Source organism: Pan troglodytes, chromosome 1 (genome assembly GCF_028858775.2).
Source record: "Pan troglodytes isolate AG18354 chromosome 1, NHGRI_mPanTro3-v2.0_pri, whole genome shotgun sequence".
NCBI lineage: Eukaryota > Metazoa > Chordata > Mammalia > Primates > Hominidae > Pan > Pan troglodytes.
The window spans coordinates 175,911,156-175,938,893 of NC_072398.2; the positions used below are offsets into that span (position 1 = coordinate 175,911,156).

Here is a 27,738-nt window from a genome sequence, read left to right on the forward strand (position 1 = left end):
TTAGGACAACGTTTGTTTTTATTTTAAAAAGTCACCATATTAATAAAAACGCTACAAAACCCAGAATAAATATCTTCAAGTTACAAAAGCAAAACAGGTCTAGAAAAGTTGGCTGTAAAAAGGCAACAGAGAGGACAGACCCAAAAGATAAATGTCTGCTTGCTTGGGTGGGGCTGGTGCTCAAGGAGGGACAGTTGTCCCTCTCCCCCGACCATGCCTTAGAAGCATCTCCGCCAGGCCAGTGAATCAGGCCCAGGTGATAACGGAAAAAGTTCCGTGCCTGCAGCATCGTTCTGCCATCACTCACCGAGCTTCCTGGTCTGTGTTCCCCTTCCCAGCCTCACTGTTACCCGTAAAAATGAGGAGCCCAGCCGGGTAAAGTAAGAAGCGGCTTGGCTTCAGAGCCAGCCCAATCTGCGTTTCTGGCTCAGTTCCTGCTGTGTGAGCTTGGCAGGCACGCCCCCTCTGGTTCCAGGTTTCTTCCTCTGTGAAGTAGGGGTGCGAATGTGTACCCCGCCGGGTAGTGGAGCGGGTTGGCTGAGACAGTGCGTGCACCACTGCACACTGCCGAGTCAGTCCTAGGTGATGGCTCCCCGCAGGCCACCCTTGGGTGTTGCTAGCACAGCCTGGCATAGAGCAGAGTAAAGGTGGCTCAGGAAACCAAGGCACAGCCTGTGACCACCAGGGGCGCACCTGTCTCCAGCCTCTGGCTAGATGCCATCCAGAAAGCTAAGCCTCCATTAATCAGGGAGCCCCCAGGGGCTTCTCCACAGTTAGCTGGAGATGAGGGCCATCAGCACCTTTCACACTCACCCCCTCAACGATGTTTGTCCCTGCAGCCCCTACCACTCCCTCCCCTATCCATGGGAAGAATCCTGCCTCCTTGGTGGAGACCTGAGGATTGAATGCCTGGCATGGAACAAGAGCTCACTAAAAGTCATTCTGCCCACGGACGTCGGCACATTGGGAGCAGCTGGCAGCACCCGAGCACAGCTCGACCTGTTTCAATGGTGAAATGCCCCACAGTGAGGGAGGGAGCTTCCTGGCACCTCCACCTGGGGAGGAGGCATCCAGAGTGAGTGAGTTCCAGGCAAGGAGCCTGCCCCACTCAAGGGCCAGGCCAGCAGCCCCAGAAAGGCGGAAGCATCCCCATCCCCTCGTGCCAGGCCACGGAGGGCTGAGAGAGGGACAAGTCGGAACCATTTTAAAGCTCAGCCCCAGCCCTTGACCCTCCCCAGACACCCATCCTGGGATGGGGCTGTCACTGGAGCTCCTGGGAGGCCTGTGCCAGGTGCCGGCTCCGGCAGCAGATGGCAACGGCTGCCACGGCCTCTTCACTGGTGCTGCCTGCAGTGCTGACGTCCCGGCTCCTGACTACACACGTGTTGTCTACGGCGTAGGCCCCCAGGACGTGGGAGGTCCCAGGGAGGGCACTGCAGCCAGTCAGGGTCCAGCCCTCCTCGCAGGCCACGGTCACCTGCCAGAGCCCGAGGAAAAGAAAGCACATGTCTAGCGTGGCCCGGGACCCCCACCCACACTTCATTTCTCCCTCCGACATCCTTCTGTGAGGCCAAAGTGCAGACGGCCCTCGCTGGCTCAGAGCCCATTTGGGACACAACCGTGTATCTCCCACCCCGCACCTCCCACCCAGGCGGTTCTGCACCATGGCTGACCAAACACACGAGCTCCTGCTTCATGCCTGGTTTGAGGGGCGTGGAGATAGACAGATGCCTACCATGCCAGTGCCAAACTCATCCCTCTGAAACTGATGGCCCCATAGCCTGCCCCATCCCACTTAATGGCAACTCCATCTGTCCAGGGGCCCGAGCCTTGGTGCCATCCTCCCCCTCTCCCACCCACATCCACCCACCAGGCCTGCAGGCTCCCTTCAGACTCCAGCCTGAGCCCCGCCCCAACGCCTGGACCCTCCACCGCCTCCCTCCAGTCTCCCTGCTTCTGCCCAAGGTCCTTGTCATCTCTTCTCAGCTCAGCAGCTAGGCCACAGTGAGAGGTTCAGATCCAGGCCAGACCACACTCCTCTGAGGCCAGACCCCTGCATGGCCCCAGCTCACTGCTGACTGTGGCCCTCAGGTCTCACCTGACTTGGCCCTGTCCCCTCTGAGGCATCCCCCATCTCATAACTATTCCCACCTCTCTGGTTTCCTGGTACTCCCTGCACATCCCCACCTGGGGGCCTTTGCTTTGCCTGGAACATGTTCTCTGCCTCATGGCCCGTTTCGTCCTCCTTGTCAGCAAGACCTCTCCTGACCTCTCTCCCACCCCATTCCCTTCCTTGCTATAGTTTTCTCCATCGCATCTTTTCAGTACTCTATATTAATGGTTTGTTTTCTGTCTTCCTCCACTAAAATAGATGCTCCAGGAGGGAGAACAACATGTCTCTTGGGCCTGTATCCCTCCCCAGTGCCAGGAAGAGCACCTGGAACCTAGCAGCCCTCAGTGCACCCAGGGCAAGTGGATCCAAGACCAAGACTGTCTTTTGCTCTCGAGGAATGCACCATCCAGACCAGAATCAACACAGACTTGCATTTTAAAACTGACTCTGAGTTCATTTAAGAGTGGACTCCTTAGGGCTGCCTTTTAAGGAGCTCCTGCTGGCTTTTAAGGAGAGTTATACACTCAGGTTTCTAGAAGGCCTGGCTGTCACATTCCAGGGCTTGGCACATGCCTTGCTAATCTCGGCAGGGCCTTTTCTTGCCTTGCTGGTCATGCTAACAACCTTCAGCATGCAGCTCAGGCACCCCCTCTGGGTCACGGCTGAGTGAGCTCTGTGTCCTCAGAGCCCAGTGCTGCTCCTGACCCTGAGACCCTCCCAGCAGGTTTGTTAAATAGATCAGAGAGGCCAGGTGCAGCGGCTCATGCCTATAATCCCAACACTTGGGGAGGCTGAGACCAGAGGATTGCTTGAGCCCAGGAATTTGAGACCAGCCTGGGCAACACAGCAAGACCCCATCTCAGAAAAAAATAGATCAATCAATAAATGCATGCATATTGCATTTCTTTATGCCATATTTATGCACATTCTACTCCAAGTGGAGTGGGGTACCCAGGTAGCAAACCTTACTGATCTGGACAAAAGCAAAAACAGACCCAGCCACACAGAGACACATATACATGCTGTCCACACAATGGCGGAAGCTGCCCACAGCATCTACCTGGCAAACCGCCACCCTGATGCATGGCGGTATGGTGGTGGCACAAACTGACACAGAAAAGCTGTGCAGGAGAGACACGCAGCACCCCACCCAACCGGCCTCACGGGCCTCTTCACCTGCTCCTGAGGGGCCGGGATTCCATGCTCCTTGACTTTGCATTCCAGACCTGGGGCACGGCAGCAGGAAGCGTGGATGCTGGCCTCCCTGTGGCCCACGCACTGGTTGGGCTGACCTCGTGGCCTCAGCATAGGCGGCTTGTGGGTGCCAAGGTCCTCCACCTCCCAGTGGGAGCTGCAGCCTGGGGCAGAGGAAAGCCAGCTCAGATGTGAAATGCTGGGATGCTCCGTCTCCAGTGCCCATCCCCATCAGACCCTCTCTCTTTAAGGTCTGAGGCAAGAGCTAGGAAACCTAGAAACAACTCAAAGAAAAAAAGAGATGCTGGCCTGAGCACCAGGACTCCTGTGTTCTCAACTCTGCAGCTGACCAGCTGTGTGACCTTGGGAGAGCAATTCAACCTCTCTGAGCCTTAGTTTCTCAGGGAAAACACCATCTTTCCACCCAGAGATGGAGACAGTGAGGCAGGGGCTCTATGGCCTGAGATGCTCAAACTCCCCCCAGCCCCTCCCTATGCAGCCAGCAGGCAGAAGTTCAAGGGTAAGCTGGGGTCTGTCTGAACCACCTCAGAATGCCCTCCATGGGCTTAGGAGTCAGACACACCCATTGGCTAAGAAACCTAAAATAGTGGTTACTTAGCTACACTGAGGCTCTGTTTACTCATTTGTAAGATGGAAAGAGAAACCACACCTACTCACAGGGACACTGTGAAGATGACACGTGCGAAGCCCCAGCATGGAGCCTGGCATGTGCTCTGAACATGGTAGGGTTGTGGTTACTAGCATTCTCTATGTCCTAGCTGCAAGGGCTCAGGGCAGCCACTCAGCATGTCCAGCCTGCAGTTCCCTTAGCTGCAAAATGGTGCTCTTTGAGGTGCGCTTCATGGAGTCAGATTCCATGACTTCAAACTGACATGTGCCCGTGAGCTCATCGGCTGAGCACTTCCAAAGGGGAGCGTGATTAGAGCATGGCGGACTTCCCTCCAAGCCAGGACCCCTGAACCTGACGGAGCCTCTCCCCTGGACAAGGGCACCAGCCACCTGACTATGCTCATCTTTCCTGAACATCCATCCTACATGCCAGCCTGCTGTGCCCAGAACCAGGTTCTCACCCTCACTCTCCTGTTCCCAAACCCTCAGTGGTTCCCCTGGACGTGCTCAGACGAGAATCAACTCTGAGCCTCTTATTCCAGGCTGGAGTCCCACTGTCTTCCCAGACCTCTCATGCTCCACCCAACCAGAACAGCTCAGCCTCGGGGCACCATCCCTTGATGCCCCAAGAGGTCCCCATCTGTGACTTCCTGCTACCTGCCTGGGCATGTTTTCGACACAGGGTAGCCCGTCAATAGTTGCCTATACCAGAGACTGGATTTTAAAGCAACGGGTGATGAAAACAATAGTAATGATAGCTAGAATTTATATTGTCCCGGCACTAAGCTAAGTGCTTAGCACTCATCATTTCCTCATGCAGAGATGTTAAGTAATTTGCCCAGGTCACACAGCTATCGAGCGGCAGGGTGAAATTCAAACCGAGGTCTGCCCTCCTTTCAGCCCCAGCCGGGGGCCTCTCTCTGGAGCTGCCTCTCCTGGACTGCACCACCTTAGGCAAAGCACCTGCCATACTCCAGGCCAGTGCCCTAGAGGCTGCCCATCTCCTTGCAACACAATGAGGCAGGTAATACCTTTTTCCCTCTTATGGAGGAGGAAGCTGAGATGAGGAGAAGTAAGGTCACCTGCCCAGGCTCAAAGGGCATGGAAGTGGCAGAACCAGAGTATGGAATGGCAAGTCAGGCTTGAGTCTCATGGATCACACTCATGAGGACGAAGCCTCGCGGGCAGTGGGTGCATAAGGAGAAAGGGACCCCTCCTCACCCCAGGGCAGGCCCAGCCTCCTACCTGTGAGGACGTGGCCCTGTTGGTGGCAGTGGACACGGGTCCCCATGCCGGCCTCAGCTGGTGGAGCTGTGTGGATGCTGCAGTTGGCCTGGGGTAGCAGGCAGCACCTGGCAATGGCGTAGACACCCTCACCCCCAAAAGCGTTGTGGGCCCGGCAGACCAGCTTGCCCCCTTGGGCCTTAGAGTCAAAGACGGAAATGGGAATCTGCTTTAGAATGGGCTTTGAAAACACAGAAAGGGACTAGACAGGATCAACTCAAGCACCCTCATCAGTGTCCCTGCCAGGGGCCAGCCAGACCCAGCCTTCTGGGGACAAGGAGCTCACTCCTGCCCAAGGAAGACTGTTCTGCCAGTGGGCAGCTCTGAATACTCAAAAGTTCTTCCAAACACAGAGTGGTTTCAAAATGGAGATAGAGAGAAATCCAGGAGGCCAAAGCAAGGACCCAGCCAGCTCCACTCCACCCACTCTGCCTCTCACACGAGCATTAAGACCCCATCTCCCAAGCCAGAAATGCCTGCCCCTCCTCACTCTCCTAGCTGGGCACTGCCCTTCCACCAAAATGCTGCAACCAGATGGCATCTGTGCACTATCCTGTAGCATCAACATCAATTCCACTTTTTTGCTGGTTTGAGATTTCTCAGCTCCCAGAACCATGGAGCACCTGAGTGAGAGGGGCCTAGAGATGGCTGAGTCCAGAGTAGCAGATCGCTGACCTTCACGCGGCCCTGCCGCACGCTCACACCCAGGTGAGCATTGAAAATCCATCCAGCACTGTCCTGCAGCCTCTAGGAAACCCTTCCCGCTGTGGCTCTCTCCAGCAGCCCCCAGCCGCGTGAGGTGGGGAGTGCCCCACTCCTGGTCTGGCCAGCCCTGTAAGCTTACAGAAGAACTGGAGTCTGGAGGATGGAGGGGCTTGCTGGGGGTCCCTGAGGGCCCAGCACTGACACGCACACACACACACACACACACACACACACACACGAAGGAGGGGTACAGTCACCTCCATGCGCTCGCCCCGCCGCTTCCCACTCCTGGAGAAACTGGAGCAGCTCAGCAGCTCCTCATCTGGGGCGCAGCGGGCGACGGCTGTGGCCATCCGTGTAGGCCCCGAGTGTGCTGACCACACAGTCCTGCAAAACAGCTGCCAACCTGCAAAAAGGGCCTGGGATGAGGAGGGGGTGCTGGGAGTGAAGGGACCTCCACAAAAATCTTTAGTTCATGGTAGGAGAGAGGAGGGCTTAAAGAACATACTCAACTGTCTCTATAAAAACACGTTATGAAAATATTGCACAGCCCTTTCAGAGCCCCATTCTCATTTAATCCTATTTAAGGTGGCGTCATCCTCCTTACACAGACAAGGGAGAAGGGAGAGACTGTCAAGGTCACACAGACCTCCCAAGCCCCAGCCTGGACTTGCCCACCCTGCCATCCTGCTTACCTGCCCCATGGGTGCTGGGGGGCAGGGCGGCCACCAGGTTAGGGGTCAGTACCCGCTGGTCCTCAGGGAACCAGGCCTCATTGATGACATCTTTGGCAGAGAAGTGGATCAGTCTCTGCCTCAACTCGGCCAGGGTGAGCTCCGGCTCGGCAGACAGCATCATGGCTGCAATGCCTGGTGCAGGGGTGAATGGTGAAAGATGGTGATGGCCCGGCCCTCCTGCCCCAGCAGGGGACTCCTGCCAGTGCACACACGCACACACATACACACAAACACACGTGCACACAGACACTAAGCTCTCTTCTCGAAGGTAAGCCGCCTGCAGTCCTTACTCAGTGAGGTAAGACAGCCTCCTCTCACACCTCTAAGCCTTGGTAGTTGCTGTCTTATCGGCCAGGTGAACTCCTATTCATCCATCAAGCTCCAGATCAAATGTCCCTCCTCCAAGATGCCTTCTCTGACCCTCGGGCTGGGCAGGTGCCTCCTCTGGGCTCCCTCTAATACAGCCCTGACCTCGTGTTCCCTCTGTGCACTCGCCTCCCTCATCAGACTGAGTGTCCTTGAAGGCACCATCAGGCCTACTTCATCTCTGGTCCCCCTGCACAGAGCCTGGCACTGGAGGTCCCGGCACAGACCCTGACTGCCAAAGGGGCTGTTAGCATCACGGTGGCCGAGGCAGTGGGGTGGTGACTTACCAGCCACGTGGGCAGCAGCCTGTGATGTCCCACTCTGTGACACAAAGCAGGTGCTGCAGTCGCTGGAGGCACCAATGATGTCCTCCCCTGGGGCAAAGAGGTCCACACAGCGGCCAAAGTTGGTCCCCAAAGTCCCCAGGGTCACCGGCTGGTCCTGGGCATTGGTGGCCCCAACTGTGATGACCTGGAAAGGTGAGGAGGTGGGTGGCAGAGAAAGGAGCCCAAGAGAGGGGTTGCAGAGGCAGACTCAGGCCTTGCCAGCTGGGCTGGACAACTGCTATACACCTGTTTGGGTCCCACTCAAATGTCCCCTCCTAAGGAAAATCTGACTGCCCAGGCAGAACTCTGGCACCCCTGCCCCGCCCTGGTGCTCCCCTCTGTCCCTACCATAGCCAGGCAGCATTCCCAATGCCCCTGTGGAGTTTACATCCTAGTGGGGGAGATAGACAGGAAACTATTCGGTGTATCAGGTGGTTCTAAGTGCCACGGGGGGAAACTGAGAGGACAAGGCAGAGATGTGTTGGGCTTTGTTTGCTTGATGCCTTTAAATTCGGCCGCCAGGGAAGCCTCTGATAGGCCAGGGGGGACCTAGGTTACTGCTGTCAGGTACGCATCTGCTCTGCAACCCCCACCCCCAACGCGCGCGCGCGCACACACACACACACACACACACACACACACACAGACTTGAAGTTCCAGACTTGAAGTGGAACAAGATTCCTTCCCCTAGATACCCGCAGTGTCCTGACACTGGAGGAGTGGTGGGTCAGAGGAGGGACGGTCACTGCCCCCCAGCTCCTCAGGGCCGAGGCTCCGTGTCTGTGTCCCCGCAGCCACACTGCACCGAGCATGCGGCACACTCTGTGGATGTTCCTCGGGTGAGAGGTCTGAGCCCTCAACTGCTCCCATTCACATCAGCCTTGCTCAAGTTGTCAGTCATGGAGCCGCGGGGGGAGCTGGACAAAGGGGAGGCCCAAAGAGTATTGGGCAGAGGACGCAGGGCCTGGGGATGGAGATGGGGAGGGGCGGGTACCAGAAGACCTTCAGGAGGGAGAGTGGCCAGGACGGGGTGTGGGGGCGTGGCTACGTAGGCGCTGCTACGTGGGCGCATGGCGGGGCCACTGCTGTTCAGACTCTGCGATGATGGAGGTTTCGAGCCCCTTCCTCCCCAGCCTCCCGCATGGCGGGGGTCTCTGACGACTCCTTCCAAAGCCAGAAGGGTTCGGCCTCCAGGAACGTGCCACAAGAAGCCCACGGGGCCCGCCTGCCCGCCCGCCCTCCCTCCGCCCTCCGCCCCCTACCCGCGCCTTGGGGCAGCAGCCTCAGCACCTACCTCGGGAGCTGAGGCTGGGGAGTAGAGGCAGGCATCGTCCCGGAAGTTGCCGGCAGCGGTGACCAGCACAACCCCAGCCCTCGCCAGGCGCTGGCAGGCGGCGTTGAGGACGCGGCTGTACCCACCCGCCAGGGGCAGCAGCACCACCAGTGGCCCCACAGGCTGGACCAGCTGGCTTTTCCGAATAAATTCCAGGCCTGGGAGGAACAAAGCCAAGGTCACCCCTTCGGGAGACCTGCTCCCCTTTCCCAGCCCCTCCCTTACAGGCACAGAGTGATGGTTAATTTTGGGGATCAACTTTGTGGCCTGATGTTTGGTCAAAAGCCAGTGGAAATGCTGCTGCGAAAATATTTTTTAGATGTGACTAACATTTAAATCAGAAGACGGAGTAAGGCAGGTTACTCTCTATAACTTGGGCAGGCCTCATTTAATCAGTTGAAGGCCTTAAGAGAACAGACTGAGGCCTCCCAGGGAAGAAGGAATTCTGCCCCAGGACTGCCTTAGGACTCAGTATTGCAACATCAAATTCTGCAGGAATTTCCAGCCTGCCTGGCCTGCCCTGCGGATTTCAGACTTGCCAGCCTGCACGGTCACATGAGCCAATTCCTTGAAACTCTTAATATATACATCCTACTGGTTCTGCTTCTCTGCAGAACCTTGACCAATACAAACTGGAAGATATTAGCAATTACACCAGCAATCAAACTAGCCAACCCCGGGCCCTTCTCTGTGCCTGGCTCTGTCTAAGCGTCTGAATATACGAACTCAGGGGATCCTCACAATAACCTTATTATCCCTTTCCATGAAAGGGAGGCACCAAGAGGATGAGCCTCAGAGGAATGAGAAGGGCACACTTCCCCACCCAACTTCCCCCGCCACTCTCTAAGGCCTGGCTCAGATGCCCCTCCACCGTGGCCGCAAGTGTTGGACCCACACAAACTTAAACGGAGTCTTGGCTGCCCACTCACCAGCTGTGTGGCCCCGCCCTCTGTGAAACAGGGACAGCTGCTCCCAGGATTGTCTAAAGAATTAAAAGACTCCATGCCTAGGACCCCCCATACCATAACTCCCCACCCTTGAGGGTGTGGTTCCTTCTGGCCTCAGTGGCACTCCACTCCCCCATTTTGGTGCAGACCATGGTCTACCTCATGCTACTGTCAACAGTAACAGCTCTTTTTTTTTTTTTTTCGAGACGGAGTCTCGCTCTATTGCCCAGGCTGGAGTGCAGTGGCGCAATCTCGGCTCACTGCAAGCTCCGCCTCCCGGGTTCACGCCATTCTCCTGCCTCAGCCTCCTGAGTAGCTGGGACTACAGGCGCCTGCCACCACGCCCGGCTAATTTTTTGTAGTTTTAGTAGAGACAGGGCTTCACCGTGTTAGCAAGGATGGTCTCGATGTCCTGACCTCATGATCCTCCCACCTCGCCCTCCCAAAGTGCTAAGATTACAGGCGTGAGCCACTGCACCCAGCCACCAGTAACAGTTCTAACCCTCTGCCAGCCTGTGAGCTCTGGCCCAGTGGCCTGGAGACTGGAGGCCTAACGCAGCTCTGGCCCTGATGTGCAAGGGGACCTGGAACTGACAGCTTCTCCCCTGTCAAATGGGGTGTGGGAGCCTTCTTGATCCTGGCCTCTAAGATGTCTCCAGGAGCTGTGGCCAAGGATGGAGCTGTAATCTCACAGCCATGCTCCTCCTAGGAGACAGCTAGTGAGGCCCCTCACACCACGGAGGGAGGGAGTGGAGTGGCACTGAGTGTGGAGGTGAAGAACAACAGCCACATTTACAGCTGCTAGTTATTTACTTATTTATTTTTGAGATGGAATCTCGCTCTATCACTCAGGCTGGATTGCAGTGGCACGATCTCAGCTCACTGCAACCTCCACCTCCTGGGTTCAAGCGATTCTCCTGCCTTAGCCTCCCAAGTAGCTGGGATACAGACACCCACCACCATGCCTGGCTAATTTTTGTATTTTTAGTGGAGACGGGGTTTCACCATGTTGAACAGGCTGGTCTCGAACTCCTGACCTCAGGTGATCTGCCCACCTCAGCCTCCCAAAGTGCTGGGATTACAGGCATGAGCCACCGCGCCCAGCCTACAGCTGCTAGTTATTAAGCACCTGCTGTGTGCTTATCTCTGTGCTCAGACTGGACACACAATCACCTGCTTACAGAGGAGGAAATGGCAGTGGCAAGGAAGGCAATAGTGACTGTTGAGCCCCTGCCCCGTGCCAGGTCATGCAATAAGGGCTTCCCATACACTGACTGGGACCCCAAAGAAGGGACTTCTCCAGGAAGTCCTCCAGAGGCCAGAGCACCAGGCCTGGGGAAGGCCTTTCTGGGAAAGAACAGCCTCCCCTCCACACACTGACCTTCAGGAACTGACCTGACTGAGCCGAGGTCAGTCAATAAAGGGGTGGGACAGGCACAAGGGGTCACCTGATGGGGCAGAAGGTTATTGATTCTTGCCTTTAAAACTGAACATCAAAACCTGTACTCTGTAGGAAAGTCTCAGGGCAGAACTGGTGGAGCACAGGGCAGACTCCTGGGCCTTCTCAGCCTTTGAAACAGGCTAGTGGGCTGCCTCTGCCAGCACCAGAGACAGTGTTTGACCCTGGGGGCTGGGGCTTGCAATGGAAGTCAAGCTGCTGCCCAGAGCTGACAGTTTTCCCAGCGAGTTCCCCAGCTTGAGCTGTGTGACCCTGGGTAGTCACCTCCCCTCTCTGGACTGGTTTCGTCAACTATTTAGCAGCTACGGCAAGGCCAGCCCCAGGACATGCTGTACAGAGGCCTTGCTCAATGTCTGGCCACAGAAGGAAGTCAGTAAGGGAGAGAACCCTCCCTCTTCTCTGTCCACAGGCCCCCAGAGTCCTAGTTCTCAACTGGACTTCATAGGGGGGCCGCCGGGTGGACTAAATGTAGTCACAGTCTAGAAAAAGTCCTCTGCCAGTTCCTCCACCACATCTGCCTGGCCAGTGTGACCTGCAGGGCCCAGTCATGCAAGTGAGTGAGTCCCCTGGTCTCAGAGGTATGCAAGCAGAAGATAGAAAAAGTTGCTTAGATCACCTCAAGTCCCTCCACATTGAAGATAACATAACAAAAGACATAAAGACATCACCGGATTTTAAAAGGGGAGCAGTGTGGAATTGTGGAAAGGTCATTGACCCAGGGTCAAGGCTGAACTCCCTGGGCTACCTGCATGACCCTCTTGGGGCCTGGGTTTCTTCATCTGCACTCGTGGCCACTGGGGACCTTGCCAGCCTTGGCACTCTGGTTCTCTGGCTCTGCGGCAGAGGCTGCCACAGCATTCTTGGTTAGGAGACATTAGCTCTCCCTGGGCCCAGCCCAAGCCACCTCCCAGGCCAGGTCCAGATGGAGAGAGACCAGCGTCTGGGGCCATCACTCACCTATGAGGGTGCCGCTAACCGTGCCCTTCCCTTGGCAGTTGAGCACGCGCAGGCTGCGCATGCTGGCACCCTTGGCCACGCCGGCATCCCGGCCGCTGACCACCCCTGCCAGGTGGGTGCCATGACTGTCACACTTGCTGGCCTGCTCGACGAACACAAGGACCACATGAGAAAGACCCCCCCCCTCCACCCTATAACAAATCAGCAGGTGGCTGGATGGATGAACGCCCTTCCCACAACTGATGGCAGGGAGGGGACAGTGACAGCTGTGGGGGGTGCAACCCAGAAGTACAGCTGCAACGCTCTTGGGTGGCAGTCCCCACCCACCTCCAGGATGGGGATATGGGCAGAGGCAGCCCTCCCATCAGACGGCCGTGCTTACCTGTCTGTGGAAGCGGGTCCCGTCCTCCTCGGGCACATTCTCGAAGTCGGTGACCATGACCCTGCCCTCGATTTCCCGGTGGTCACTCTGTATGCTGGTGTCTAGGAGATACACCTCCACCAGGCTGCCTCCGTCTTTCCAAGGCGACATTTGTGGGAGAGGAGGGAATGAGCATAAAGTCAACCTTATAGTTAACACACAGAAACTACAGAGCACATCCCAGGCACTGGTGAAAGCGCCTTAAATATATTCACTCGTTTAACCTCCAAAAAATCCTCACACACTACATCCTATTCTATAATGTATTTCATAGACAAGGAAAGGGAGGCCTAGAGAGGGCAGGTAACTGTCCAAGGCCATCAGCTGGCAATGCTACTGCCAAGAAGGACCCAACTCATCCTGCTCCTTCATATGAATATCAATATCTAACAATAATATGAATGTTCAAAAAATAGTATCAAAGTGTAAAATAAAGCCCCTATTATAGCCTTTCCACAGCTCACCGAGTCTGCAAGAAAGACAACAAGATTTAAAGACTCAAAGGAGAATAACAGTGACGTCTGGCCACCTGTGCTGGCCGGCTCATTTTAGAGACAGGAAGCTGCAGCTCGGACAGGATGTATGTCTGGGCCTCCTGGCTCCAGGTCCAAGCGTTCTCCACTCCACAAGATACCAGGAGGGCTCACGGGAACTGCTTCTGCCTCACACGAGTCACAACCTCAGAGAAAACAGTCACCGAGCGCCACCCTACACTTTATCATCCCTAACTGGATCAGTTTGGATTCTCCAAGAAGCAGGCACTGGGGTAAAAGCTGCAAGAGACTCACTGGGGGAGTCGCCCGTGCAGGACAAAGGTTAGGGTGTAGGAGAAAGTAGGGAGAGCTCACAGATGCCAGGCAGGTCCAGCCTGCTGGATGGAGAAGGGAGAGAGGAAGAAGGGAAGCAAGGAAGGAAGCACCTCCGCTCCAGCGCAGGTCTCAGAAACTCTCAGCCAGGCCAAAGGAAGACTTCAGGCAGGTTGCTGCTAGCAGAGTCCTGCGCCAGCGGAAATGGCCTGGCCCTGGAACCCCTGCAGCCAGGAAAAGCAGGGCCTCAGGTGGAATCAGAGGGCAGCCCTCTGGGCTGTCAGTCAAACTGCTCCTGCCCCAGGGTCTCCTGAGTCTTCTGAAGTGCCATCTGAACAGCACCTCTGTGGCCCCCGCAGTGATCCTCCAAATATGCTGCAGAGTAGAGATTCTCATCTCAGGACAGGTGAGCAAGTGTGGGAGGCTCAGGGCGTGTGCCCACTTCTTATGGCTTCGGTAACAAATTCCCAGACTCAGCAGCGAAGGCTCTGGGAAGAACCCTGCCTCACGTCTTCCGGCTTCTGGTGGCTGCTGGTGTTCCCTGGCTTGTGGCCACATTTCTCCAGTCTCCACCTCTGTCTCCACATGGCCCCTCCTGTGTGTGTCAAATCTCCCTCTGCCTTTCTCTCATAAAGACACATCACAGGACTTACAGCCCACCGCATAATCCAGATGATGCCATCTTGAGATGCTTAATTACATCTACAAAGACCTTTTCTCCAAATAAGGTCCGGCTCACAGGCTCTGTCTGGGTGTGTGTATCTGTGGGGGCCACTATTTAGCCCCCTACAGAGCAATTCAGTGGCTGCTCTGAGATCCCACATGAATTTCAGGCAAGGTAGGCCCCCAATCCCGCATCCTCCCACCCACCCACTATGCTAGTAGGTCTGGGCACAGTCCGAACTGTGAGTCCCCAGCCTGCACACACACTGTCTACCCTGCCCTAAGGCCTCCAGTCTCGGCAGGAAGCTCCACTGATCAGTCCCGTGGGCACTTTGGTTTCTTCTGTAGCATGCTGAGCAGGTCCTTGGCAGTCTGCCCCTCCTCCCAGGCTGCGGGATGAGGCGGAGTCCTTGCTCTTTGAGTGTGTTAGGAGCTTTCACTCATCAATAGGCATCTACCATGTGCCCGGTGCTACACTGGGAAGGGGTGGCTGAGAGCGCTGTGAGCTCCGACCTGAAGACATCTGGAGACCAAACGGTGCTCGCCACCCTAGAGGAACCACTAGATATTGAGCTGGGCTATGGAATGTCGAAGGGGCAGACACAAGACAAGGCCAGCAAGGTGGGCAGAGGCCAGATGGTGCCAGGCCCATAAGCCATGCTCAGTCTGCTCCTAGCAGAGGCCCCGGGCTGGCTGCAGGGGATACAGGTGCTCAGGAAGCAGCCCAAGGTTTTCCCTCGGAGCTTCCAGGCTGACGGGACAACTGGATACATTGGCAGACAGCCTGGGGAATACAGGCTTATCTAGAAGACAGCACAGAGGCTGCTTCCCTCCCTGGACGTAAGCCACACAACGCACATCGAGCAGAAGGCCTGCTGGGCAGGCTTCCAGTCCATGTTCCTCGTCGTGTGTGAGGAGGGAACTGAGGCTGCAGCTGAGTTAGCCCAGGTGAGAGTCCTTTCTGGTCCCACCTGTGCTTGGGACCACCATCTGCTCCAGGAGCTGTACCTGGGGTCTGCTGCAAGATGATGTGACCACTGTGGGGTCCCATCCCTGGGCCTGGGGTGTGGCCCCAGCGGCAGATGGAAGCTCGGGGAGGCAGCCCCACACCTTCTAAGTGCAGGCGGTTCCTGCCCGCTCACACCAGCCCACTGTCCCCCTGGGACAGGGTCAGGAGGCTGCAAGCATGGCCAGCAGAGGGCAGGTGGGCCTGGCAAAAGCCCCCACAGGAACATCCTTGGGCTTCCTTCCAGTGAGAGGCTGGAAAGGGGCCCAGCTCGGATGAGACACAGGGCCCTTCCTAGGCCTCCCTCTATCTTCCAAACCCCCAGGTGAGGCAGGGGCTGCTAGTTCCCTGTGACAGCGTGGCAAGGTGGCCTCAAGAAGAGCCACCACTCTCAGGGGCAAAGAGGCCTTGGAGTGGCCTCTTCCAGCCTCTGGGAAGCTCTGTGGCCTCTGGCAGGTGAGAGCCCAGTCCTGCTTGCATACCTCCAGAGCAGGGAGCTCATTCCCTCTCACCAGGCAGCCCTGCCATACGCCTGAGAAGCTCAGACTGTGGCCAAGTTCTTCCTTTCACATCTGACCTGGAGGCCACCCAGACCCTGCTGGTCTCACCAGCCTCGGTCCCTTCTGCACAGGCCACACTCCCTCCTGCCTCACAGCTTCAATCCACGTTCATTCCTCTGCTTGGACACCGTCCCCTTTGCCTGGTTAATAATGCCCCCGTAGGTCTTGGCTAGAACAGCGCTTCCTCCAGGAATCCTTTCCTGATCCTTCTGCTGGATACACAGGCTCGCAGCTGGCAGCTGCCTGCACTCCTTCAGAGCTCTCAGCCTATCCAGAACTAATCTGTGTCAAGTAGCATTTGTTTAAGGAATGGATTAATCTTCTGGATACACTGTTGGGGGAAGAGACCACGTTCATTTCATTCACATTTGTATCCCCAGCACCTAATATGGTGCCTGGCGCACAGTGGGTGCTCAAAACGTTATTATTGAATGGTAAGAAAAGAAAAATGCGGGGCTAAAATCACAGCACCTCACTCAATACCTGACAGAGAAATGCATGCTACAGCAATAACTGATTTAACCCTCCAAACAGCTCCCCAGAGTGAGGGTTATCATTACCTCCCTTTTGCAGAGGAACCTGAGGATCAGAGAGGGTGAGTGACGTATGCAAGGTCACACAGTTAAGAGTGCAGGGTCTGGGTTTGAGGGCGGCAGCCAGCTCTAGGGCCCATGCTTATGGCCTCCCCATGAATGAAGAGGCTGCTGCTGGGCCCAGCCAGCCTGCCCCATGCCAGCCCAACAGCTCCAGGAGGGCTTCCTTCAGCCAGGCCCTTGATATGACTCCAGAAGGGGTTCCACACCCCTGCCTGCCATTCCTGCCACCTCCCACAGACACTCGGGGGAAGCGGGAAGGGGGGCAATCCATGGGCATCCTATGGGGAAGAAAGGGCCCCACGTCTGCTTCTGGCCCAAGGGAGAGGAGGGAACGGTGGCTGCCAAAGAGATACACTCACATCCTAACCCCCACAACCTGTGGCTGTGACCTTATTCGGAAAAAGGGTCCTTGCAGATGTGGTTAAGGTTCCCCACATGAGATCATCCTGGAGGATCCAGTGGGCCCTAAATCCAACGACAAGTGTCCTTATGAGACAATGAAGAGGAGAGAGACACAGAGAAGGCTGTGTGAAGACAGAGGCTGGGATTGGTGTGCTGCCGCTGTTGGGACACGGAAGAGGCAAGAGAAGCTTCTCCCTGGAGCCCCCCAGGAGAACATGGTCCTGCCGACAGTGATTCAGGCTTCTGGCCTCCAGGACTGCAGAGAATCAACTTGTTCCAACCGAGGGGGTGGTATTTTGTCACAGCAGTGCTAGGAAACTAACTTAGGGGGCAAGATCTTCTCAGTCCCTGCCTGGACTGGGGTCTCTGTGATCCTCTGCCAGTGTCCCTCTTGGTCTCTGATATTAGCCTGCTCCGGGAGGTCCCTGAGGCACTGATGTGGAGTACAGGGGGCTCCAGGGCTCCACTGAAGAGGTCTCACCTGCTTGGAAAGGAACAGGCTCTTCCTACAGAGGAGCTGTCCTCTCCCTGGCCACAGGCTGCCCAGGCCGGGTCAGCACACATGACCGACCAGGCCCCTCACTTCTGCTGCTGCCACCCTTGCCAGAGGATGTCCCCCACACAAACCCTTTCTCCACACCCAGCCCACCAGCCTGATCTGTTGCAATGGCAGCAACTCAGACATATGCAAGGTCACACAGTTTGGGTGTATGCAAAGTCACACAGTAGCCCCCCAACTTTTCACTTCCAAAAGCATCTGCACATCCTTCAACTCATTGGAGTCTCACAGCAACCTGTGAGAAGGACAGGGACAGGGTTATGTGCCCATTTTACAGACAAGAACGACAAGGCTCATAGAAGAAAGTGGCTTCCCAAGATCCCACGAGAACCGGTAAGGGGTGAAAGTTGAGTTCACCCCAAGCTCTGCGTCCTGGCACCATGTTGCATGGACCCACCACATTGCATCATCTCTGCGCTGAGCTCCAGACCTCACACCATGGGCACCTCAAACTTAACACAGTCCAACTAGAACCCTTCATTCTCTCCTCAGGCCAGGTGCATCTAGAGTCTTCCCCGACTGAATTGCCACCTGCAAGTCCCTGCTAGAATGCAGACCGTTTTCCATGGCCGCTCCTCCTCCCTCCCTCCCATAGCCAGGCCACACCAGGCAGAGGGAACAGTGGAAAGAAAGGCCTAGAGGGAAGACACAAAGTGGCCCAGGCAGGGAGCCCCAGGAAGCCAAACGGAGCTGGAGGCAGGTGGAGCAGCAAAACAGGAAGGTAGGCAGGGGCATCCCAGACAGGGTTGTGTCTATCCCATTAAAGGATCTGGTCCAGTCTGCAGGGCACTGGGAGTTATAGAGGCCTGGGGGCCCTAGGTAGAGTCACCATCAGATGAACCCTCCTTCCAAGGTAAGTGCAGCCTGCTGGGCCATTCCAAATGGTGAGAAAAGGAAAACAAGAGAAAAGGAGGAAAAGAGGATCATTTAAGGCAAGACTTTTGCATTTGTGGGGCAACAGGAAGGCAGGCAGTGGGGGCTGCAGGGGATGGGGATGGGACAGAAAAAAAGGGGTCAGTGGAGGTGCTGAGTCCCAAAGCCCCCCGAGAAGTGGAAACCACCAGCAGGGAGGCCAGGCCAGGGCAGAGCAAATGGATTCAGCTCAGATGGGGTGGGGCAGGGCACAGATGGGGTCTTACCGGGGGGCTGGTATTCATCCGCCCGGTACCGTGGAGGGGTAATCCGCTCCAGGTTCCACGGGATGCTCTGGGCAAAGACAGAGGAGTCCTCCTCGATGTAGTCGACATGGGGCAACTTCAAGGCCTGCAGAAGCCAGAGAGGCCGGGGGACTCTGCTTAAGCCATTTGGGCAGCAGCAAACACAGCCACAGCCTGGCCTTACCTGATCAAACCTGTCCCCACATCCCAGCCCAGCAGCCTCCCACCTTGTCCCTGCTAGTGCCCCGGAGGACAGACTAGGAGCCTGAGTTTTCTCGCTCCTTGATCATGCTGGGAGCCCAGCACTCCCATATCCCTGCAACACGGTCTGGCATAGAGGATTCCTTTTAGGAAGGATTCTGAACTTGACATCTTGTCTGGGAGCCAGGCTGTGCCAAGGCTCTGGGCAGGATGGACATGGAGTGAAGCTCAGGCCCTGGACTCCATGCCTAAATCATGACATAACAGCACTGGCAATTCGGTTTGTCCCCTAGTCTATTCTCCAGCCTTCTCCAGCCTGCTCAGTGCAAACTGCAGCACCAGCTCCCTTGCAAAGCTTCCAGTTGGGCTCAGCCAATGGGAGGCACTAGCAGGAGTTAGAAGGACAAGAGTGCATCAGCAGCTGGGAGCGGTGACTCACGCCTGTAATCCCAGCACTTTGGGAGGCCGAGGTGGGGGATCACCTGAGGTCGAGAGTTCGAGACCAGCCTGGCCAACATGGTGAAACCCCATCTCTATTAAAAATACAAAAATTAGCCAGGCATGGTGGCACACACCTGTAGTCCCAGCTACTCAGGAGGCTGAGGCAGGAGAATCGCTTGAACCCGGGAGGCAGAGGTTGCAGTGAGCTTGAACCCGGGAGGCAGAGGTGCAGATATGGCACCACTGCACTCCAGTCTGGGCAACAGAGTCTCAAAAAAAAAAAAAAAAAAATGGTGTGCATCTGCCCCACTACCTCACTACCTCCTGACTCTCTGCGCATGGCAGCGGTGAACCCTCGGGTGATTCCCCACAGGCAGCCTCTCCTCCATGCCACCGGCTCCAACTGGGCAGAGGGAAAGCTATTCCCTCTCCTTACCCTTCAGACCTAAGTGGTAACAGCCTCCTGCCACAACTAGTCCCTGGATGCCTTCGTATCCCCAGAGGCTTCTTAACCTGCCCCCACTTCAGCGAGTTTCCGTACCTAGCATCTGCTGAATGCTTCACGACCTCATTTAGTCCTTAAATGAATGTTCCAATTATTATAACTGGTTTACAGATAGAGGAATGAGGCTCAGAGAGGTGAAGGGATTTGCTCAGGGTTAGACAGCCAATAAGCGGCTGGGCAGGACTCGAACCCAGGCTGGTATGATGCCCAGTTTGAAGTCCAGCTCTCGATGGCAAATGCCTGCAGCCTTCTGTTTGCCTTCTGCTTGGCCTACTCTCCTCTGAGCAGCTGCCCTGGCCTGTGGGGCTCGTGCCTGTCATCTGGTGCTATACGGGTACCTTCTTCGTCTCTCCCCAAGGCTGAGCACATTGTCCCATAGTCAACTGTACTGGCAGTCACTGGTCAGTCTCTCCTCCTGAACTGTAAGCTCGAGGGAAAGGCCTGAGCTGTGTCATCTTCGCCTCTGCAGCACACAGTAGGCACTTGGTAAACGTGTGTTGAGCAGACTGATGGAAGGCATTGACTTGTCAGTCTCCTCTACTTAGACTACGGGTTTCCAAGGCAGGGACCCTGTCAATCCCTGTCATGGCGCCATAGGCCTTGGTATGAGGTAGCTGTTCAGCCACGGTATGCTGAGCTGATTAACCCATGGGGCAGCAGTGCAGTGCAGCTAGGAGACCCAGGTCCAGACTCCAGACTCTGACCCTGCCCATTACACGCTGTGTGACCTTGGGCAAGACCGTGGGCCTCACTGTCTGCAGGAAGCTGAGAAGCACCGCCTGCCATGTGGAGAATCAGTGTGAAAATGACACACGCTCTCATCAAGTTAGAGGCCAGGAAACGAGGTGGGCTAGAAGGTGGTGCAGAAGCACAAATAAAAACTTTTTTTTAAGATTTGAAGCACTAGGGCCAGGGTGAGGAGAATACCCAGTCCCCTTTCTGCCCCTCCACCGAAGATGTGACATCCAGGAGGGAGGAGGGCCACCCTGTCCTAAAGAAGGGACTTCACTCTGGATAGCAACAGCTTCAAAGGAATTTTGGACCCTAGAGTCATGCTTTTTTATAAAATGACTCAGGCTCCACTGAACATCCCAGGGCCTTGTCCCTACAGGTTTCCGTAGGCAGCAGATGCATTGGCACAAGAATGGCTGGCAGGCAGACCAATGGGTTTGATCCAGGCTCTACCCCTAGCTGTCTGTGTGGTCCCCTCTGAACTTCGGTCTCCTCTTCTTTCAAATGAAGATAGACATACCACTGGGGCATGGCCAGGCTTAAAGGGAATTCTATACAGAAAGCCAGTAGTTACTGTGCTTGGTACCCAATAAGTGCTCAATACATACTTGCTGTCCCCTTCTGATTTTCAGCAATGGGCCTACTAAGCACAGTCCCCAGTGTATATGCAGTGGCCCAGCCCTATCAGGAAGTGCCATTCCCAAAAAGCGTGGCTCACCAGCTCCAGCAGGTCACCACTCATCTTCACCAGGAAGCCAGGAAGAAGGCCATGGAAGACATGCAGGATCTTGGTGAGGTATCCTCGGCGGGCAGCTTGGGCCTGCAGGCGGCGGGCAGTGCGCTCTGACTGCGAGAGGTGGGTCTCCTCCTTCAGCACCACCACGTAGGTGCCAGGCAACCTCCACAGATCCTGGCCCCGTGCAAGGAGGAACACGATGACATGGAAGAAACCCAGCAAACCCTAGGTGTACTTTATCTCACCCCTACTTACAAATTACAATTACAACAAAAGAGACACAACAGAGTATAGCAGATGATAAAGAAGTTACCAAATGCGGACCAAAAAGCAAATTAAAAAACTCATATAGGCCAACTATTATTATTCACATAGTTATATAACACTTTCAAATGTGCCATTCAGGCAAAAATGGGAACTACGGGCCACACTCGACAACAGGTTTTCCTCTGTACCTGCACCCAGCTCTCTACAGGCCTGGTCGCCCCTGGTGGCCCTGCCCAAAGGCCACCCCCTCCCCCATGCCCCAGTCAGAATAAATTGAGGGAAAAAATCATGGGCTTTGGAGCCAGGAAACCATGGACCTGAATTCCAGCTCCAATATTTACTGGTTGTGCAGCCATGAGCAAGTCACTCAACCTCTCGGAGCCTCAGATACCTCTGCTGTATTGTAGAGACCACAGTACCTATGACATAGGCCTGCTGGGAAAGTCAAGAGTGACGGTTATATAAATCTCCCATCCAGATGCTCTACAAATGCAGGCAGAAGGGATGACTAAGTGAGCAAAGGCAACACTTCTTAAAGAGAGAGAAAAGTCAAGGCCACTGTCTTAGTCCTTTTGTGTTGCTATATAAAGGAATACCTGAAGGTGAGTAATTTAGAAGGAAAAGGGGATTTATTCAGCTCATGATTCTGCAAGCTCTCCAGGAAGCATGGCACCAGCATCTGCTTCTGGTGAGGGCCTTAAGCTGCTTCCACTGATGGCAGAAGGTGAAGGGGAGCCTACATGTGCAGAGATCAATCACATGGCAAGAGAAGAAGCAAGAGAGAAGAGAGGGAGGTGCCAAGCTCCTTTTAATAATCAGCCTTCAAGGGAAATCATAGAGGGAGAACTTACTCATTATCACAAGGACGGCACCAAGCCTTTCACAGGGGTTCCTCCCCCATGACCCAAACACCTCCCATTAGGCCCCACTTCCAACACTGAGGACCAAATTTCCACATGAGATTTGGAGGGGACAAACAAATTATAGCAGCCACTATCTACGGTGATTTGTTTGGTTTTTAGCTCTTGTCTGCTCCAACTGCTCTCAGGCAGACATACCTGCTTAAGAACCTTCACTGGCTCCCCACAGCCTCATGGATCAAGTCCAAACTCCATGCTCCTCCTTGGCCCCTACCTCAACCTACCTTGCAGGCCCATCACCCATATCTCTGTATATATGCATCTTGGACTCCAGTCAGAGTAGAACAGAGTCCACCCCCTTTACCCAAAGCCTTAGGGCCAAATCGGTTTTGAACCTCAGAACTTGTTTGGATTTTAGAAAGGCAGTAATGGGCAATCAGAGTCTGCTTGGAGGGATCTGGAGCTGCATACTGTAATCTATGCAGCAAAATCTATGAATATGCATATTCACACAACTAGATTAAAAATAATCTCATGTCAGTTCACGTCAGGGGCTACCATCAAATAAATCACAAAAAAAACTTTTGGTTTTCGTAACATTTTACATTTCAGACAGTGGATAAAGAACTGTGGAGGCCAGGCGTGGTGGCTCACACCTGTAATTCGAGCACTTTGGGAGGCTGAGGCGGGAGGATCACCTCCTGGGATCCACTGAGGAGGTCAGGAGTTCGCGACTAGCCTGGCCAACGTGGTGAAACCCCTTCTCTACTAAAAATACAAAAATTAGCCGGGCGTGGTGGCAGGCACCTGTAATCCCAGCTTCTTGGGAGGCTGAGGCAGGAGAACCACTTGAACCCGGGAGACAGATGTTGCAGTGAGCTGAGACTGCACCATTGCACTCCAGCCTGGGCAACAAGAGCGAAACTCCATCTCAAAAAAAAAAGAAAAAGAACTGTGGACATGTGCTCCTTATCTTCCACCTCTGGTTTTCCCAGCTGTGTATCTTTGTTCATGGTACCTGCTAATCCTAGAATAAAATTCTCATGACACCATCATCGCTGAACTCCTACTAATGCTTCAAAGACCCATCTGAAAATGCCTTCCGCTAAATAAAAATTGAATGAATTGGGAGAGTACTCTGTGCAGTGGAGTGTCAGTTCTGGAAACCCAGTTCTAATGCACCTGGGGTGACCTCCTCTCTCTGGGCCTCAGTTTCTCATGACTAAAAGAAAAGGATTGGTCTAAGAATTCTTTTCTGCTTGCCAAAAAATATTTTCATTCTAAATTCGATTCCCACAAAATAACCATTGAATGAATGAATAAATGAACTTGAGGAGGCTCCTGTTCCAAACTTCCACCAGAGAAGAAACATCCTCAAGGGCTTGGTTCAGGTGGTCATACAGCCTCTGCTTACTCACCTCTCAGGATGGGGTACTCACTATTTCCAGAACAGTTGTTTTGGCGCGGTGGTAACTTGAAATGCCCTTTCTTATCCTGGCCACAACCCCACAACATCCCTCTAGAAAGTCAACGGCTCAGGGAACAAGGAAGAGGGCTATACTGAGCTGAGTAAGGACTTGCCATCCTGCCACCCAGCACACTCAGACAGAAGCATGGGCAGGCAGCTGTGAGTGGCAGAATTTTCCCCTCTGCCCCAGGAGCTGTGGTTTGGAGCAAAGACAATGTCACCAACAGGTCACACTGCAGACAGGGACAAAACTGCAAGTGATCCCCCCCGGGCTTGCATTGTAAGTTCACTCATGGTCAACAGAACTTTCCCTTCATCTCCCCATCTGCTGCCACTGAGCCGTAGGGACGATTGTCACCTCCCTTTTAAAGATTAGGCAATGGAGGCTCAAGGATAAGTGACTTGTCAAGCACCACAGCTAGTGAGAGGAAGCCAAGATTCAACCCCAGATCTGACTCCAAGCTGGGGGACACAGAACCTCAGCCAAGTCCTGGGCTGGTAATACTTAGAAAAAGCTAGTGGTCTCGCCCCGGGAAGAAGCTTCCCACAGCCTGAGGGCCAGAAGCTGGCAGAGTTGTTGAGCAAACTCGCCCCGCACACGGTCGGCAGACAGCCAGGTGGGCTGAGGCGCCGGGCTCAGCTCCGGGGTCCCAGTACCAGGCGCACCACCTCCGGCTCCAGAGCACCAAGGGCCCTCCCCTGCCTGAGTCATAGAGGACGCCAATGGGCCTCGAGAATACCTCCGCCCCTTCTCCCCTGCCCCTTCAGCTGGTTCTTTTCTTCGGCTGAAACAGATGGAATACTAGAGCATGAGTTCTGTGTCACAAAGAAATTGCCTCGTGCTCCCAGCATCTGCCGTCCTTCCCACCCCGCCCCTGTCTTGGGTAGGGCCTTCTCTCCAGGCCCTCCACCCTCCGCTGCCCATGTTTTCCAAACCAAATCGGAACCCACTATAATGGCAAGCCCGCTTTCTCTGTGCCTGGTGCAGTTCCCAGTGCGTTCCAGGCATTCACTCCTTCACCCACCTGTGCCGCGGCGAGGCAGAAACTGTGAAATCTGGGCAGGATATCCTGGCAGTGCTCTGCTCGCCCTCCCTCGGCCTCCGGGTCTCCCAACCCCGCGAACCTTCCCACTGAATAGCGCAGCCGCACGCCCCAGCAAGTCCCCAAAGAGCCGGCCGTCCCCGCTCTCCACCGTGCTCCCCACTACCCGTCCTCCCCCGCCGCCTTGCCTGCAGTCCCCAAGATCGTGCCAAGCGAAGAGCCCTCGGCGACCTGCACTCCACTTCCTCTCTTACATGGGGGGAAACTGAGGCCCGAGAGGAAACAGCACCGCACCGTCCCGGCTGCGGGTTCGCCCCGGCCTCCCACCCCTACACCCGCACCTTGGCGCAGCGGTGGAAGGTGGCTGTGGTTCCGTGCTCGGGTGCTTCGGCCAGGCCGTCCTCCTCGGAACGCAAGGCTAGCACCAGCTCCTCGTAGTCGCCGTCCTCGTCCTCCTGCGCACGGGCGCCCGCGGGACCCAGGAGCAGCAGCAGCAGCAGCAGCAGTGGCAGCGGCCACCAGGACCGCCTGGAGCTGACGGTGCCCATGAGGGCCAGGGGAGAGGTTGCTGTCCTGGCGAGGAGACCTAGAGGCCGTGTGCGGTCCACGCCGGCGGCGCCTTGAGCCTTGCGGTGGGGAGGACTGCGCAGGAGCTGAAGTTCAGGAGCAGGGCGCGTGAAGGGGCGCGCGGAATCCTGGCTGGGAGCTGGGAGCCGCTGCTGCAACGACGCGTCCCGGCCCGCCCGAGCCAGTCTCACTGCCTGGCTCACTCCTCCAGGCTCGGACCCTGAACTGAACGGCGGCGCCCGCCTGCAACCACGAGCGCCTCGACGTCGCTGCGGAAACCTTCTAGGGTGTGGGTGCTTGACGCCTGGGGCGCGCAGATCACGCCACCAGAGCCCCATCGGACGATCCTATCTGATTAAACATTAACGGAACCCCCGGACTGGAGGATCAGGTTTCGGCCTCGCCCTCCCCAAACAGCGTCAGATTACGCGCAGAGGGAAGAAAAAACTCCCAAATCCTAACTGGGCTGGAAGGCAGGCCGGCGCCCTAGGGGCTTCTCCTCTCCCGCCTCTCACCCTGCGTGGGATGCCAGACTCCAAGTTCTGCCGGGCCCACCTTTTCAGTGTTTCCTGGGTCCACCTTGTCTCCTGCTGACCAGTGAGACTTCTGAATCAATCCTACTGTGGACTCCTCGCTGCCCACCGAATTCTTTCCACTGGCCTTAACCTGGCAGCCTTCTAAACTTAGCCTGGACCCCCTCCGGCCTCTGCCGTTTATGCACCCTGCACACTGACCTTACCAACTAGCTGTTCCTTGAAGAGATTGCTTGCTTTTGATGTCCAGCCTACATGCATTTCAAGGGATTTATACTACAAAGATTCAGGTTTTAAGTTTGCAAAGATGTCATATAGGTACATTCAGAATTCTATGGTAGGCACAAGCTCAGCGTTCCAGAAGATTCAATTTGCAAAGATTCCTTTTACACACCATGTTCAAGAAATCAACTGGACAAGCATCCAGTAAACACCTATTGTGTACCAGGCAGAAGGATGAAAAGGGGAAAGAGAGCTCATGGCCTCAGATTGCACATGTGGCATGACATGAGGCTTGCTCTTTCTGGAAGGGCTGTCGATACTGGGAAGAAACAAAGGCGAATTTATGATACTCCCTTGCAGATGCACAGCAGATTCCGAGTGAAATGGCCTGCTCTGAATCTAGGTGCTGGAGTCCAAAGTTGATGCTCTTTCCACTTTGTTTGCAAAGACCTCACTCCAGAGAGCCAGTGCACAAAGACAGTGCAACCAGTGGGTTGACAGTGACTCCATGAGGTAAGGTCAGAACTATCCCCATCGAGCCCACCATCGCAGCACAGAGTAGGAGCTCATGGTTTGCTGACAGAGATGGCAGAGGTGGTTCTCCTTCCTGTTGCCTGTAATTGGAATTGTATTTGCAATGTGCTTTTGGCAGCTTCCTCATCAAAGCCTCCCCTGGAGCAAGAATAGATGGGAGCTAACTTTCCCTGCTGCTCCCCTTTGGGACCTTGGCCTCTCACCTACCAGGGGTTGTTACTGTGCACCCAGAGAATGATGAAGCCTGTGCACAGAGGGACATGGATGTCCCCAGGCCCAGGAAGGGGGCTGCTGTCCAGCATGCAGTGGGTGTGTTCTGAGGGAGGTTGGGGAGGAAGGAAGCACCCTGGGCTCTGCGACAGATGGAACCAGAGGGGCAGTCACTTCTCATCCCACATCCTCCACTGCACTCTTATGAGGGGCAGCCCCAGCTGGGCCTCCTGCCACTTGGCAGGGCTTTCATCCCTCACCAATTACCCCTCCCATAAGTTGCCCAAAGGAATTGTGTCACCTTCTCCCTCTTCTCAAATGGGTTCCCCCACACCCTGGCCAGCAAATAAGCAGCCAGCTCCCCTGAGAGGTACCAGCAATCAGGGTAAGTCAGAAGCCTCTTCTGGGGCCTCCCCTCCACCACAAGTGCTTTCTGGGTCAACACCCATCCTTTTCCCCTCCTGCCTTCCTCCTTCAGGGCAGAGGGGACCATCCTCTTGTACTCAGCTGACACTCCCCTGCCCCAATCTGGCCTCTGCAGGGATCACCTACCTCCACTATCTCCTCTCCTCCTCTTATCCCTAAATCCCTCTTCCTGTGTTATTCTTTCCCTTCACCCCACAAGCATCCTCAAGGCTTCCTCCCTCTAAAAATGCCACTTTTACTGTCCCTCAAAATGCTTTTCTAGCCATTGCCTTCCCCTCATAGACTGAATGAGTAGATAGAACTCACTTTTATGCTCCCTGGCTACCTTCTCCAACCTCAGAAACTTGGAGTCTGCAGCCACCATTGCTGTGAGTGTACATTTCAACGTTTTGAATGGGCACACTCTTTTTTGCAAGGGAGGGGGCATCTTTTTGTGTGGATGTCCAATTTTTTTAAATTTACATGAAAATGTTTTTTTTAAACGTGAATAGTTTGAAAGAATATACAGTGAAAAGTTCATCTTCCTCCCACTCCTGAACCACCACCTTCTGAGGGAAAACCACTGTTACCCACGGTAGTGGGTTGAATGGCGTCCCCCAAAAAGGTAAGTCTAAGACTAACCCCTGGTACTTTTGAATGTGACCTTATTTGGAAATGAGATCTTTGCAGATGTAATTGACCTAAGGATCTCATGAGGAGATTATCCTGGGTTTAGGATGGTCCCTAAATCCAATGACTGATATCAGAAGAGAAAGGGGAGAGATACTTGAGA

At 55.1% G+C, this 27,738-nt stretch overlaps 1 protein-coding gene across 3 annotated transcripts; it reads right to left on the bottom strand.

Moving 5' to 3' along the window:
• Positions 1-25,408, bottom strand: PCSK9 (proprotein convertase subtilisin/kexin type 9). Of its 3 annotated transcripts, XM_054683056.2 has the most exons (13): positions 24,816-25,408; positions 22,771-22,893; positions 20,819-21,010; positions 18,204-18,327; positions 12,434-12,567; positions 12,052-12,193; positions 8,650-8,846; positions 7,317-7,500; positions 6,622-6,795; positions 6,184-6,332; positions 5,183-5,360; positions 3,290-3,471; positions 1-1,477 (listed from the first exon to the last, which is right to left on the bottom strand). In XM_054683056.2, exons 1-13 carry the CDS (start codon positions 25,377-25,379, stop codon positions 1,262-1,264), a joined length of 2,559 nt encoding a protein of 852 aa, XP_054539031.1. In that variant the 5' UTR covers positions 25,380-25,408; the 3' UTR covers positions 1-1,261.
• Positions 25,409-27,738: the final 2,330 nt, after the last annotated feature.